Below are 17,229 nucleotides of genomic sequence, written 5' to 3' on the forward strand. Positions count from 1 at the left end.
TGGTGAACAGATGCACTTGGCTGTGAGCTGCAGTGATTACATCAGCCCCGCCCAGCAGTCGAGGGTGCCCATTCCAGTTAACCCTTTGAAGGCCTCTCTGCAGCCCCCCCTTCCTTAGGAACATGCATGAAAACACAAGCCAAGTCCCTCACCCCAATGTGTGTATGTGTTAAATGAGTATGTATACCTGCATAAAACATATATGTATGTAAACACACACACACACACACACACACACACACACTGTTAACTGCAGCAAATATTTTAACACTGGCTACCTTTCAGAAATTGCTGGTCGATAAGGAAGGAATCAAAAGGAACATAAACTACAGGGCTAAGAAAAAGGCAGCTCAAATACTTATTATGTACTAGGTATTATGAGTACAAGTAGTAGACAGAATATGTATGTGGTAGGTGGTGTTTTAAAATAACATTTTCTGACTTGGAAAATAGTTTCTTTTTTAAACCTCTTTTTAAGAAGCGGATAACCCACCTATTAGCTAACAATTAAAGACCCTACATCCTCATCAGTGGTTGACAGTGAATCATGAAGAGAAACACATTTACTTGGCCAGTGTGCACCTCTCTAGCTGCCTCCGGTGACAAGGAACAGCACTGGGGCAGGGGGAGTCTGAAGAGAAGGCATTTTCCAACAGCAGCCTCTTTGGGCACAAGCCACTCCCACTGAGCACACTTCCTACTTATGCATAGGACTCCAAGGCTGATATCACAGGCCTTCCCTCTAGAAATGGGACTGCTTGCTGCTACAAACACAGTGTGGAAGGAATACAGGGTTCAGGTTACTCTGCCTCTGCATTAACAACAAAGCCCCTTGCATGGAGGATACAAAGAAAACCTGGGAGCCCCTAATTCCTCAGATTGTGCATATGCATGTGAGCAGGAGCCCAAGGCCCTGCTTTGATGGCACTGCTGGCCGAGACGGTCTGATTGGGTCCTAAGTGCACTGTGGGGGCTTAAGCGGCTCAGGGTCAATTTTTCCAGTTGGCTTGAGGCTTGGAAGAGAAGAGTTCACCTCTGTTTCTTAGTTTAAGCTAGCTGGCTCATGTGGGTTTGACTGTACTTGTCCCGAGAAAATAGGAAACACCGAATAAATGAAAAATGTTTTCATCTGTAAAAGTGGTAATAGGCTGGGATAGGGATTCCTCAAAAGCAAAACTGGTATGTGAAGAGCGGAGGATGTGCTTTTGAAAATGTGCCTATTTATGGTCTGGAAATGCTCCGCCCTCACTGCACTGCCTCCAGATTTCAGTTCGCATCAAGTTCCTTTCCAGTTCCTTCCTCATCTTTGGTGTGGGCAGATATGCAAAGTGGTGACAGAGAACATGCCACCCAGACTTAAAATTGCATTCATGGACTGATGTGATATGTGTACAAAAAATTTTATCATTCAACACGGAATGCTCTAAACCCTAAACATTATGAAATGTAATGTGGATGCAAACAGTTTGAAAGGAGGAAGAAACAGCATTTGTCTTGATAGCCCATGTTTGGTTTCATGTTCCTTTTGTATGGGTCCCAGGGCCCACTCATGAGCTGTCAGACCCTTATCTGCTAAGTGACCTTGGCAACGTGATGCTCTCCAAGAAGCCTGCTAGCCATTGCCTCCAAATACCAGGTCCTGAAAAACCCAAATCACTTCTGGAGACTCACTTAAGATATTACCTATACACTAGCTCATTCGGATGGATTTAAATAATTATGAACTTTTGGAAAAGATCAAACTAATTTACATAAATGCTAAAGTATGCATGGAAAACAAAGCTCATCAATATTTGTTTCAGGAACATCTTAATCTAGAGCCTTAAGAATGTAAGAGTTAAGGAATGTCAATACCTAGTTATTATTTCATTTCTTCTAATTATAAGAAATAAAAACCTTTCTTAAGAGTTAAAAACAAACAAACAAACAAACAAACAAACAAACAAACAAAAAAAACCCAACAACTCACAAAACCCTGCACAGAAAAACTATGTCCCAGGACCTCATGAGGATGAAAAAGAGCTGAATGCGATCTTCAAAAAATTAGCTTTGCTACAGATCCTTCATGTTCTTTCACCTACACACTAGAAATGATTTTCAACCTCTAGCCAGAGTGGTGTGAAATCTCCATTTCCCTTGAAACTGATTTTTTTTTTTTTGGTTTTAGATAGAATGTTGGCAGAGGGTATAAAAGAATTCAATTCACAGCTGTTCTACTTTTTTTTTTTTAATGTAGGAAACATTAATCAAAGCTTTAAGTTATAAGCTTTCTCATGTTGTTTAGTATTCCAGTTCAACAAAGATCAATAGAGGCCATCCCTGTGTTTCTTGACGCCTCACCAGGAAGCAGAGGCGTGATTATGTAAATCGCCCTGCTCCAGCACCTCGTCCAGCTTGCTTATCTCCCCGGCCTTCTGCCTGCTGCTCCTGGCTCCCTGTGCAAAGTGCAAGCCTCTCCCTCTTATCTCCCAACAAAGCTCGGAGAGGCAAGGATTGAAGCCAGCGATGTTAAACAATGATGCATGGCTGATTTTATTTGTAAGTGATTTATTTCACTGAATTTAATTTTTTTTCACTTTGTGTGTAAGATATTTAGTAACAAGTCAGAATCGGAGAAGTAAGGCGGTGTTCAGAGACAATTGACACAGGTTAGAAATCTATTAAGCATGCTAACAGTTGTGTCTACACCGGTGGAAGAAGAAGGAAGCCCCTCATTGAGAATTTCAACATGCATTGACTAAATATCCCATTTACTCTCTGAAAGGCAATTAATCTGTAATTACATGCAGAAATTCACAAGTAATTCTATTCTTTGGGAAAAAAAAAACCCACAGTAATCATATAATCAGTTTAAGGGGTAGTACCCTTTTTTTTTTTTTGAATTGGAAATACAAAAAGAGTAAAACCTAAAAACAAGGACATTCATGGAAATTTCTGAAATATTCCATTGGCATAATAAATGAAAATGATTGAAAGCCAGTTTCTAAACAGGTTTCACGCCAGGTGCTGCGGTGGTCGGCAGCCTGTCCGTGTGACACAGGCCACTCCAGAGAGAAAGCGTGCACGCGGCTCTGCTGTAATGATGGACCAGGGGACACTGTCCTTCCATCTCTCCTGCATTAATCCCTGACCCGAGTATCTCGGCAGCATAATCCCCATTTAGCATTAGTAGCAACGGCTTCGACTGTGAGGAACACTTTTTTGATAAGTAAGCACTGATTCGGGCATCGCTTTTAAACAACATATTCCCAGCTCAGCAAGAAACCTACACTCCTGAATGAACCGGAGCACATTACTGAGAAAAAGTTCATTAACCTTGCTAGATTCGGGGGTTAACAGGATAGCTGAAGAAAAGCACTGAGTGAACAGCTCGGATACAAAACAAATTAAAATGAATGTCATCATTCCTTTTGATATTCATTAGTTGATTCAGAGGGAGAATGCTCTTCTTAAATTTGCAAGCATTTATCTGTGAAAAACAGGTGTACATCTGCTGCTCGAGTGCGTCCTAAGCGCGGGAGGGCAGAATAATGCAGACACTCACCCGTTCCGCTGAGGGAGGGGCTGGGCGAGGGAGAAAAGACTTGGGCCGCGAAATCCTCAAACGTCATTACTTCTCGGTGGTTCTGAATTATTGCTTCGAGGTACAGAGCTCTCTCTTCGTAGCTGCAGTCATTGATTAAGGAAACAAGTGCACATGTGGAACGACACATATAACAATGACACGGTTCACTCTGGTTTGAATACGGTTATGCAACTTTTATGTGTGTGTGTGGGGGGGGGGAAGAAAGTACCTTCCAAGTCTGTTAACCTCTTGCCAGGGAATTAAATAGAAGTCATAATTAACGGTAAGATTCTGATGTTGAGACCTGTTTCTCTTAGACTTCAGTCAGTTACATCCAACACCAGTATTACTGAAAAATATGAACATCAATAGTTATAGAATCATAGCAAAAAATCATTAAGGTTGATCCAAACAAACAAAAACAGAGGCATTGATTGTGACGGCATCTCTTTCCACTGACGGCTGTGTGATGATGTCGGACCTTCCCTTCCTAGGTCAGTGGATAGAATGTTCTTCTCAGTCCCTATAAAATGAATTGACACTTGAAGCAAGAATTGGTGTACACTTAAAAAAAAAAAAAAGACACTCCACGGAAGAGGGAAGGCCAGGAAGGTATGCTCCAAGGGGGCACCAGTGCCTCAGGCCAGGACAGGCTACGAGCATTAGAAAATAGGAACTAATAAGTGGGGGACTCTAGCAGAGAGTGCACAATGCAATTTAAAAAAGAAAAGACTATTGCCTTTTAATTAAAACTGCAGTCTGGAACACACGCATTCAAATGTGTAATCAAAAACCAGTCACCAATAAAACTTACAAGCGTAACACGCTGAAGCAACTTTCCAGCTGTCTTAATAGGACCCCTGCGTGTGGCAGCCTTTCATAGGGCAGAAAGCAAATCTTCCCCTTTTGTGTATGGCTTCTGTTTCCTCGGAAGGTGAATCATGCACTTCCAATAACAGGATAACGTCAGAACAATTCGACAGCGGATGGAGGCACCGCGCATATGACTTTATGAATTAACAGTTGGGGAAGTCGGCATGACGTCTCATTTTCCCCTTCCTAGTTATCAATGCAAAAGTTAAAAGATGTGTTTTAGTCATTTTGAAAATCATGCTAATTCTCCAGGAACACAGGGAATGTGGATCACCATCAATCAGTTCATTATTTGCTACTCTGGAAGAGCAAAAGTAATCCTAGCATTTCTCACTGTATTTTAAAACTATCTTTCCAAAACAGCCTCTTTAAAAATAAAAGTTGGTGACAATTATGCTTTTCCGATTAGCTTTCAGTAAGCATGTGTTTTAAGATTGGAAAATATTTTTCTATTTTCTTTTGTCAAAGTATGCATATGGATTTCCCAATGCAGGCCCTTCCTCTTCTGCCCCTTTTAATTATATTCAGAGGAAGATTTTTACACCATGAGACCAGAGGCATCTTGGGGCTGTGTTGTCTACTGCGGTAGCCATGAGCCGCATGTGGCTATCTAAATTTAAATTTAAATTAATTAAAATAAAAAAATAGAAATTCAGTTCTTCTGTCCCACTAGCTGTATTTTAAGCACCCAGCAGCCACATGCAGCTGGGGTCACTGTGCTGGATTGCATGGATGTGAAACACGTCCTTTGTCGTGGCGAGAGCTATGGGGCAGCTCTGTTCCAGGATTTCTCTTTACATTTGCTCTATGTAACTTTAAAAAAGAATTCAAAAGTGGCCCCTCTGATGAATTTACAGTGTTTTATGCAGACAGTCACGGCAGCCTAAGGCCTGGGTGGTGGGAGTCTGAACCGGCTTCTCGAATGCAGGCTGAACTCCCAGTGACTCGCCCTGATGAACAGGCTGCCAAACTTCCACAGTGAGAGGCATCCTCTCAGGCCCAATTCTAGAGGGACCCACTAATGCCATTCACGTCTCATTATGAACACGCTTATTCTGCACAGCACTTGGCTGTCGCGCAGCTCGGCCCTCCGTGCACGGCCCCAGCAAGCCGCTGGTCCAGGGAACAGCAGGACGTTAGGCCTGAGTGGCCGTCTGGCGAACAGGCACTCTGACACTAAGCTGGCACGTGCTGGCCCAGCAGGGGCCGAGCGAGGCGTGACAAATTACTCAAAGAGCTGAGCTAAACTTATGGCTGACAACCACCTGAGCCTTAGGACAGCCGTGGCCCGCTGTCAACACGCAATTCATGGCTCCCCCTTTCAGACCACAGTCTGCTTGAGGGCCCGGGTTAGAGCAGGCGCGGCCCTCTAAAGACCTGTCATGCTCTGCCTAGAATGGTCCTGCTGTTTCCTGAAAGGCCCCACTGCGTCCAACACATCCACATACAGTGCTTGGGACAATGGTGAACAAAACAGAAGAGTGGATGCATTTTGCTAAATGTGCTATGGAAGCCACATATCTGCAAGAGTGGCTGCGATGTTAATCAAGCTCGCAGTCAACCCTACAAAGAGATGTCATGTATAATACCACAGAAATTGACCTCAGACAGCAGCTCGTCATCCTCTCCCTGAATGACACTATCCAGTTGGTAAGCTTGTCCCTGTCAAGGCTGAGAAATCTGGGCTCCTAAGAGCAAGTCCAGCACTTGAGTTACCGGGGGTGATAATCAAGTTTTGAGATTCTCTGACTTGAACATTTATGGTCTGACTCCTCAAAGAAGGCACTGTGGGAGACAGCACAAAAAGGTGCTTCCAGAACTGGATACCAGAGGAGGAAGTGTTTACCTCACAGAAGATTCCCAATCTCGCATTCACGCCCTTGTCACACGTAACACACACTCCCCCACCCCCAGGCTGGTCCTATGCTGTCATTGGAGCGTTAACAGTGCTAAACTGGGTGTTGTCATCTAGACAAACATCCATTAGGGACTGCAGGGAGACCAGGAGATCACCAAATGCATTTTCACTCAAGGCCCACGCCAGGGCATGTAAACACCATGACAAAAAGAAAACAAACACCACCCCAATCCTGGCACTGTTTAGAAACAGCGAAGGAGCTCAGGGTGCCAAAAATCATTTCTTTTAGTAGCTTTAAAGAATGTACGTAGCTCTGGGATTTAACTGAATTTATTAGAACTACTAACAAGGGCAATTAGAAGCAGCATCACCTGACATTTTCTTTTCTTTTTCTTTTTTTTAATTTGCATGTAAGTGGACCTGTGCAATTAATGTTTATTTATTTTTGAGAGTTACAGGGTGCTAGTGGGGGAGGGGCAGAGAGAGAGAGACAGAGAGAGAGAGAGAGAGAGGGAGAGACAGGATCTGAGGCAGGCTCTAGGCTCTGAGCCATCAGTGCAGAGCCTGATGCAGGACTTGAACTCACAGACTGTGAGATCATGACCTGAGCTGAAGTTGGTCGCTTAACCAACTGAGCCACCCAGGCACCCCTGACATTTTCTTATCTAATATCTTTAGGGCTTCAATGCTGGTTGTTTTCTATATAAATAAAAAAAAAGGCATTTATAATTTAGACATCGAAACGCTATTCTAAGGTTCCTCTCCTGTGTAAGACATGTTAAGATATGAACCGAATGCTGTAATAATGCCAGGCAGTGGATGGTCAGTGCCTCTGGCTGAAAGCAGGTGGCTAAAGAGACACCTGGTCACAAATCCAATACCTGTTTTAATACTAGCCACTGCTCTGTTGTTCTCTCAGAAAGTCCACTAACAAATGTAAAACTTCAATTCTGTTCTAAATTACTATCTCATTAAAAACCACACACAAGTATTTTTTTAAAGAGAGAATTTTCCCTTTGATTACTCAATTTGGAGAACATTTAAATTACTACCTAGCAATCCATCTTGGTTCCTAGATATTTTGAGTTTTTCAGTGACCCGCTGTGTCTATGTTTTGATGTAAGAATTTTATCAATTACTGATATCCCTCTACTTGAATAAATATGTATTTGCCACTTTTATTTTATCAAAAACTTCCAGGAGAACTTTCTGACACCCTCAGGACAAATTCAACTGGGTTACAAAAGCCTGAGAATACAAGTCCAACTCCCCAACTTTATTCTGATTATTTGTTTTTATGTTTAGAAATGGCAGCAGCTGTCTGACAGGAAGGAGCTTGCCTTTTGGAGACAAGAGGGGCTTAGGTTTGAGTTCCAGCTTTCTCCCTGCTACCACGGGGGTACCCAGGACAAGCTGTTCCAATAGCCCCAGCCTCGGTTGCCTGATGTGTAAAGCGAGGACACTGACATCTGCTCTTGGGGCTGCCCAGAGGACCAGATGGAATCACATATTGAAGCCTCAACGCGACCCAGGTTCCAGAGCACAATAGAAACATGCGAGATGTGGACTGCCCGCTCCTTCCCCCCACTTAATATGGGCTTAGGGGTTCATCTCCCAGAAAGAACATAGTGGATAAGCTGGAGGAACCTCTGTGTCTCTAGGACAAGCAAGCCTCCTTTATGCTAGACCCTCGTGAGCTGGGGTGAGTGTCATGGCTTCCACATTACTGATCAGCAAGTGGAATGCGAAGGGTTCAAGTGATTTTCCAGAGTCACAGTTACTCAGTGGTACAGTTGGGACCAGAACCGAGGTCTTCTAACTTTTACTTCTTTCAGCTTGATTTCTAAAGTACACAGGATTAAGTTTGGGGTTTCGTGCAAGGTTGGGAGCTAAACTACTGACTTAAATCTATATGGGCGTGAAAATCAACCTGAGTCCATAGGCTTAAGCTGCATTGACACCCACAGACTATGCTGACTTTATAAATTCAGAAAAATAACAATTACCTCATTTTCATTTCTTTTTACTTAATCATGCTATGTGTTTGCTGACTGCTGTTTAGGATTTTCACCCTTTTCTCTGCTTTATTTATTTATTCCTTAATTTTTTTTTTTTAAATTTTATTTACTTTTTTGAGAGAGACAGAGCATGACTGGGTGGGGGGGGCAGAGAGAGAGGGAGACACAGAATCCAAAGCAGGTTCCAGGCTCTGAGCTGTCAGCAGAGCCAGATGTGGGGCTCAAACTCACAAACTACGAGATCATGACCTGAGTCAAAGTCGGATACTTAACCAACTGAGCCACCCAGGTGCCCCTATTTTTTTTTTTTTCTTTTAAGGAAAGACCTTCCCTAAATTTCCCAGGAGTGGCCACTAGGCCCAGCCTGACAAAGCAGCCTTGGAGGAGCCTTCTGATGTCACATCTGTGTGTCCTGCAGCAGTTTTCCTACCTATCCCTGGTTGTCCTTAACTCATGCAGCCCCTCATCGATGACACAAGCCCACCCAGAGCTGGTCGCACTTGTGACTCTGTAGACTCCATTTCCCATGGCAGTGGTCAATGAGGGGAGGGAAGCCAAGTTTCAGCACTGCCTGGGAGGCTCTGGACAACCCCATGTGCCTCTGAGAAGTCGTGGCACTTGCAAAGTTTGCCACCATTGCTTGCTCCATCCATCCCTTAAGGGTGTGACAGTGGAATAAAGAGAAGCCCTGACTGTAGTTACCATGTAGGACCATCTCATCTTAAATATCCTTACATTTGTTTCCTGTGGCTGCTGTAAATGACCACAAACTGGTTGGCAGGGGGCAGGGGGCGGGGGGCGGGCTTAAAACAACAGAAGTTTGTTCTCTCACACTTCTCGGAGGCCAGAAGTTCAAAGTCAAGGTGTCAGCAGGGCCTTACTTCTTGCAGAGGCTCTATGTGACTGATCACTCCCATCCCTGCCTCCTTGGCTATACTGCCTCCTCCTCTTCGTGTGTCTCTTATAAAGACACTTGTTATTAGATTTAGGGCTCACCTGGATAATCCAGGATGATCTTCTCATGTCAAGATCCTTCACTGAGTTGTAAAGACCCTTCTTGGAATAAGTTAACATTCACAGGTTCTGGGATTAGGCATATCTTTCTGGCACCCACGACTTAGCCCATTATACTCCTTATGAGTATACCGTATTATACTGTATGGGTCAGGTTCATCCTTACATCACTCATACTACCTAGCTTATAGGTGCTTTATGCAATATTTATTGAATGCCTAGGATTTGTGCCCATTGCTCTGGGTTATGACACTGCTAGATATATTTCAAGCAAAGGCAGTTTATAAAGAGAGATTAGGGAGTTTTCAGTTTGAAGTAAAAATCTGCATAGATAAAAAAATAAGTGATACAAAACTTCCAGAAGAAAAGTATAGGGCTAATTCTTTATGACCTTGGGATTTGGAGTGATTCATTAAATAAGAAACAAAAACATGAACCATAAGGGGGAAGCCTGGTACATCTGGGCGTATTCAAATTAAAAACTACTATTTACCACAATACCATAAAAAGTGACAAGGTACAAAGTGGGAGAAGTCATCTACAACACACACAACTGACAAAGGGTAAATGTCCAGAACATGTAAAGAACTCCCAGAAATCAGTAAAAGAATCAAATCTAATCAAATCTATTAGAAAAAATGGGCAGGGGCACCTGGGTGTCTCAGTCGGTTGAGAATATGACTTAAGCTCAGGTTATGATCTTGCAGTTTGTGAGTTCTAGCCCCGCGTCGGGCTCTGTGCTGACAGCTCAGAGCCTGGAGCCTGTTTTGGATTCTGTGTCTCCCTCTCTCTCTGCCCCGAACCCACTCTCATTCTGTTTCTGTCTCTCTCAAAAATAAATAAACATTAAAAAAAATAAAAAAAAAGTTAAAATGGGCAAAATACACAAGCATTTCCAGAACATAAACTATGAATGGATATTAAGGTGCTTAACATCACTAATAATCAGGGATTATTACAGCCACAATGAGATACCATTTTATATATACCAGACTGGCAAAACAAAAAAATCTAATAATGCCAAATGTCAGAGAGGATAGGCAGAGGAATTCTCAGAGCCTACTGGTAGGAGATAATTGGCTTAACTTCTCAGGAAGGCAATTTCACATTATCCAAGAAACAGCAGATGTGCAGACTTGTGGGCCAGCAATCCCACATGTAACAATGTTTATAATATTCTATAGACAGTGGCAAAGTCAAAAAAGAGAGAGAAATTATTTTTAAGTTCTACTGATAGATGTAGTCACATAGTAGAATATTATACAGCAGTGAAAATAAACCACAGGTGTGTGGATTAGTATGGATGAAACTTAAAAAACAATGTTAATGGAAAAGTAACTCACTGAAGAACATGTACAGTGCAATTCTATCTACATACATTTATACTTATTTATTTTTAATTTTATTTTTAATTTTAACTTGTTTTTTTTTAATTTACATCCAAATTAGTTAGCATATAGTGCAATAATGATTTCAGTAAATTCCTTAATGCACCTTACCCATTTAGCCCATCCTCCCTCCCACAACCCCTCCACAACTCTCAGTTCATTCTCCATATTTATAAGTCTCTTTTGTTTTGTCCCCCTCCCTGTTTTTATATTGTTTTTGTTTCCCTTCCCTTATGTTCATCTGTTTTGTCTCTTAAAGTCCTCATATGAGTGAAGTCATATGATATTTGTCTTTCTCTGACTAATTTCACTTAGCATAATACCCTCCAGTTCCATCCACGTAGTTGCAAATCACAAGATTTCATTCTTTTTGATTGCTGGGTAATATACATATACGTATAATATACATATACATATAATACATATAATATATATATAATATACATATGTGTGTGTGTATATATATATATATACATACACACACACACATATATATCACATCTTCTTTATCCATTAATCTATTGATGGACATTTGGGCTCTTTCCATACCTTGGCTATTGTTGATAGTGCTGCTATAAACATGGGGTGCATGTGTCCCTTCGAAACAGCATACCTGTATCCTTTGGATAAATGCCTAGTAGTGCAATTGCTGGGTCATAGGGTAGTTCTATTTTTAGTTTTTTGAGGAACCTCCATACTGTTTTCCAGAGTGGCTGTACCAGCTTGCATTCCCACCAACAACGCAAAAGAGATCCTCTTTCTCCACATCCTCACCAACATCTGTTGTTGCCCGAGTTGTTAATGTTAGCCATTCTGACAGGTGTGAGGTGGTATCTCATTGTGGTTTTGATTTGTATTTCCCTGCTGATGAGTGATGTTGAGCATTTTCTCATGTGTCAGTTGGCCATGTGGATGTCTTCTTTGGAGAAATGTCTATTCATGTCTTTTGCCCATTTCTTCTCTGGATTATTTGTTTTTTGGGTGTTGAGTTTGAGAAGTTGTTTATAGATTTTGATACTAACCCTTTATCTGATATGTCATTTGTGAATATCTTCTCCCATTCCATAGGTTGCCTTTTAGTTTTGCTGATTGTTTCCTTTGCTGTGCAGAAGCTTTTTATTTTGATGAGGTCCCAATAGTTCATTTTTGCAGTTGTTTCCCTTGCCTTTGGAGATGTGTTGAGTAAGAAGTTGCTGCGGCCAAGATCAAAGAGATTTTTGCCTGCTTTCTCCTCAAGGATTTTGATGGCTTCCTGTCTTCCATTGATGTCTTTCATCCATTTTGAGTTTATTTTTGTGTATGATGTAAGAAAGTGGTCCAGGTTCATTCTTCTGCATGTCGCTGTCCAGTTTTCCCAGCACCACTTGCTGAAGAGACTGCCTTTATTCCATTGGATATTCTTTCCTGCTTTGTCAAAGATTAGTTAGCCATACACTTGTGGGTCCATTTCTGGGTTCTCTATTCTGTTCCAATGATCTGAGTGTCTGTTCTCATGCCATTATTTTTATTTATTTTTTTAAAGTTTATTTATTTATTTTGAGAGAGAGAGAATGAAAACAGAAGTGGGGGGGGGGGGCAGAGAGAAGGAGAGACAGAATCCCAAGCAGGTCCTGTGCCACCAGCACAAAGCCCGACGTGGGGCTCAAACTCACAAACTGTGAGATCACGACCTGAGCTGAGATCAAGAGTCAGAAGCTTAACCAACTGAGCCACCCAGGTGACCCTCTACATAAATTTAAAAAACAGGCAAAGTAAAACATACTGCTTTAGGAATACACACATATGCAGTGAAACTATCACCCAGATTATATCTGGGGTGGGGGAAGAGGCTGCATAGGGAAAGGTCAAATATATTGGTCAGTACACATGGGGGGCCAGTACAGGGGCATGTTTTATTATTCTTTAGAATTTATGTAAATGTTAGCTATTTTCTAGTATGTGTAAAATATCTCATAATATAAATAGGCAATCTGGTGAGAATGGAATATAGTACTAATCAAAGGGATCTTTTCTCACCTATTGTAAGGACAGAATGAGCTTCTTTAAACCAATGGCAGTGGGGCACCTGGGTGGCTCAGTTGCTTAAGTGTCTGACTTCAGCTCAGGTCATGATTTCATGGTTCATGAATTCGAGTCTTGCATCAGGCTCTGTGCTGACAGCTGAGAGCCTAGAGCTGCTTCAGATTCTGTGTGTCCCTCTTTCTCTCTCTGTCTCTGCCCCTCCCCGCTTGCATTCTCTCTCTCTCTCTCTTTCTCTCTCTCTCTTAAAAATAAATAAACATTAAAAACAAAACCAAAGGCAGATATAAAAAATATAGTTAGAGATAACAATGATAGGTCCATCTGATTCAGACACAGAAAAAGCAGAAAAGAGGCAGTGCTATTCTTAAGGCCTTAGTTCCAGAAACAGACCAAAATATGAGAGCTCAAAATTTCCAGAAAGGTGTGAAAAGCTGTGGATACAAATGCCATCCATGGGGTGGGGGAATATTGCTCCAGGAGAGAATATGTCTTCCTACAAAGATACTTTTGCTAGAATTACCTCACACTAAGAATGACAAAATGGGCTGAACTAGAGAATGGTGAACACACTACATATACACACAGGCCTGTGTGCATGATTTCTATTCAGCATCCTACTCTGCTCAGTACACTTGATTTCAAGGGACTCTGCCATTTTCAGAAAGCAAGTCCACATTCACTCAAATGCTTATCCATGCAAGAAATATGTGCTGAGTGCCCACCAGTGCTTGGTGATGGGCACATAACTGGGAAACAGGACAGGGGCTGCCCCTACCCTCAGCAGGCCCACATTCCAGCAGAGACAGGTGCACAGAGTAAGGGGAGCTGTCCTTACGTCAGTGCCAGGTAGAGAGCGAGGACAGAAAGGGCAGGGAAGCCTCTGAAGCAGTGGCCAGAAAGGGGCTAATCAAGAGGGGGTGGGGGCAAGCAGCTGTGAGAGCATTACAGGTGCAGAGAGGCATGAGTTGGAAGGAGCCCCAAGGAGTTTCAGGACGTGAAAGGAGATTGGTACCCACCCCAGGGTGGCAAGAGGGGCAGGAGGTACATTTGAAAGGCTGACTGGGTCTGGGTGACAGGAGGTCTGAATGGTTTGAGGCAAGGGAGCAGTGTGGCCTCACTTAGGTTTCTAGATCACCCTGAGAAGGTCTGCCACCACTAAGGAAAGTCCAGCACGCCCTCATGTTTTGAAGAGGTCAATGCTGGCTTGCATCTATATGATTAATCCCTGGGCTTGTACAGTACTTGTTCTCTGCCTATTTCCAGGATATATATATATATATATATATATATATATATATATATATATGTTGAGCAAGTGGAAATGGTACGATGGCTACCTGCAGATTTGAAATGACCATAACTTCTGAGAATGGTCTTGAAGAGAAGGTGTCTGGTTGGATGATGTGCCTGACTTGGAGGGAAGAGGAAATGGAGCACAGGCAGAGGTGGAAGCAGCCCTCCAGGATGAAGCAGAGAACAAAGTGTTATGGACAAGATGGCGGGCACATTCCTCACACAAGGACAGATACTGTGCTCACAGAAATCTAGTGAAAAGGAGACTATTTAAAACAGCTGTGGACTGAGGAATGTTACCCTGAATCAAATGTTTTAAATATATCTATAGATATACTTTAAACCTAGTAAAAAGATGCATCAACAGTTGCAAAGAGTCTGAGCTCAGAGAAGGGACGGCTAAGAATAATTTACGAAACGAGGAAATTAATGAGATGATTTCTTCCATCAGTCCCATCACCAGAAGCTTTAGGAGGAGAGGATGCAGAGGATGGTGATAACACCTTTTCATTTCTTAGGCAAACAGCAGTCAAAGGATAAAGTTTTAAAATGCTCACTGGTCTCGGATATGACAGCAAAAGCACAAGCAACCAAAGACAAAAAATAGGAAAATGTATCAACAAACTGAAGAGACTGGAAAAAAAAAAAGTGAAGAGACAACCCACAGAATGAGGGGAAATATTTGCAAATCAGTGACCTAATAAGGGTCTCATACCTAGAATATGTAAACTCTTGTAATTCAATAATAACATGACAATTCAATTAAAAAAATGGTCAAATGATTTGAATAGACATTTCTTCAAAAAAGACAAATGCATGGCCAACAAACATATAAAAAATGCTCAACATCATTAGCCACTAGGGAAACGGAAATAAAAACCACTGAGGTACTCCTTTAACCCTACTAAGATGGTTATCATCCAAAGGGACAAGGATGACAGTGTTCGCGAGGGTGTTGAGAACCTGGAATTGTCGCACTCTGCTGGTGGGATGTGGAATGGCACGGCTGCTGTGGAAAACAGTGTGGCCATCAGCCCCTCAGGAGTCAGACGCATGACCCAGGAAATCTGAGGTCTATACCCATGAGAACTAAAAATGTACGTTCACACAAAAGCCTGTCCACAAGTGTTCACAGCAGCACTCTCTGCAATAGGCAAAAAGTGAAAACAACCCGAAAACAACCCGTAAACTGAAGAATGGATAAACCAAATGTAGCCTCTCCATACAGTGGAATATTATTCAGCCATAAAAAGGAATGAAATATTGAACCAGCTACAACACAGATGACCCTTGAAAACACTGCTAAGTGGGAGAAGGTAGATACAAAAGGCCTCATATTGTGTGACTCCATTTATAGAAATGTCCAGAAAAAGAAAATCCAGAGTCAGAAAAGAAATTAGAGCTTGCCAGGGACTGCGGGCAGAGTGGATACAGGGTTTCTTTTGGGGATGATGAAAACATTCTGGAATTGGATGATGCTAATGGTTGCACAATCTGGTGAATATAGTAAAACCCACTGTAATACACAATTTAAAAGGGGGAGTTTTATGGTATGTGAATTATATCTCAATGAAAAACTGTCCCCACAAATGCTTATGGTATGCGTGGTACACACTACACACTGTGGGGAGGGTCTTCTAATGCAAAGGTCCTCACTGAGCACACTCTGGAACAGGTGGAGAGGTGGCCTGGCAGAGAACAGAGCCCCCCGGGCACTGTTGCTGGATCATTTATTCATGGAAGATGCCTGCAGAGGAGCAGACCATGTGCCAGGGACTGTTCTAGGAGCTGGAGGAAGCAAGGTGAGAAAGATTACAGCATTCACAACTTATCTCAAGAAAGCAGGGTTGGAGGGAAGGGAGAGGAGGCTTCAGGCTGTAGGGCTGCTCACTCTTGGTGAGAGAGGGAAAAGGCAGGACAAAACTTAGGGGTTCAAGGCTCAAGTGACAAGGGGAACTGTCGAGTCTGAAGGGTCCGAAGGGATGTCAGGGGAGAAATACTGGGTAGATGACAAATGTGTCCTGGCAGAGAGGCCTGGGCTGCAGACAGGAAGCAATGAGTCATGGGTCTGGAGACTGCCGTAGAGGAGAAAAGGAGAGCATGCACCGCTGGGAACTCCTACCTTCCCACTTCTGCAGCAGGGGCAGAAGTACATTCGCAGGAAAGGAAGATGGAGGAGGGACTGGGGAGGGATGAAGAAGGTTCTGAGCCACATCACAGAACCTTGGGAGGGGCATTTCTGGAAGGAGGAAACTCTGCTCCGATGGACTTCTATATCCTTCACATCTTCCCTGGTATCTGCCACCCAGAGGAAAATCCATAGGTGGGCTGGGTTGGCACTCAATAATCCTAAATAAATGGATGAAATTCCATAATCATCAAGATAGGAACAGATGCCAGATACAGCCTAAAGCCATACATCATTTTTTACAGAGATTCTGTTTGTCTTTCAATATAATGCAAATTTAAATTCTAGGACGGTTTAAGATCCCAAATAAATGAATCATTCAAAGTAAATGTCACAGCCTGGTAACGGATAAAAAGGATGACTTTACTGAACAATGTAACCAAATAAAATGGATTTTCGGGAAAAGGAAATTAAACACATGGAAGTATAAGATATTAGATTAGGTTTCAAACACTAATGATACACTCCTTGAAAGGAAAGCAGTCCACTTCTGCTAAGAAAGAAGAAAATACCATATGACCAGGTTTAAGAATAATTCCAGGGAAATGATAACACTAAGTGGAAATGTGATAGAAATAGGTTTGCTTCAGGCTATTAGATTACAGACTTTTGGAGATCTTCTCCCATACTCCCCTGTCCTTCTGGCACAGGGAACAAATGGGTCTCCCTCTTAGGATCTCGGGACACTCCAAGAGTGCAATGGATTTGATCTCTGTTCAGATCAGTTCTTCTTAGGGGACTGATTTGTTGAGGAGCACACCCTTAATGACCGCATTTCCTACTTCCATCTCTGGTGCCGCGGGTACACCCCACCTTCTGTAAGTCACCACGAAAGAAAGAAGCCCATGACAGTAAAACATCAGCGATGAGAAAACCCATCATTCAGCCTGTTTAACGTCTAGAGAACGTGCCGTCAAGTGAGCGAGCAGGGATTCCACAGGCTGCTTCACTGATGAACATGACCCAAGAAGTGACGGATCAATGTGAACAACAGAGAGCCCGAGGGGTCT

At 42.5% G+C, this 17,229-nt stretch overlaps 1 protein-coding gene across 1 annotated transcript in view; it reads right to left on the minus strand.

The window, feature by feature from the left end:
• The window catches only part of RALGAPA2 (Ral GTPase activating protein catalytic subunit alpha 2), a 322,478-nt gene that overhangs the window by 19,017 nt on the left and 286,232 nt on the right, over positions 1-17,229 (minus strand). Inside the window, 1 exon segment of the mRNA XM_043602994.1 lies at positions 3,545-3,666. Within this exon segment, the coding sequence (XP_043458929.1) occupies positions 3,545-3,666 (122 nt within the window).

Source organism: Prionailurus bengalensis, chromosome A3 (assembly GCF_016509475.1).
Source record: "Prionailurus bengalensis isolate Pbe53 chromosome A3, Fcat_Pben_1.1_paternal_pri, whole genome shotgun sequence".
Lineage (NCBI taxonomy): Eukaryota > Metazoa > Chordata > Mammalia > Carnivora > Felidae > Prionailurus > Prionailurus bengalensis.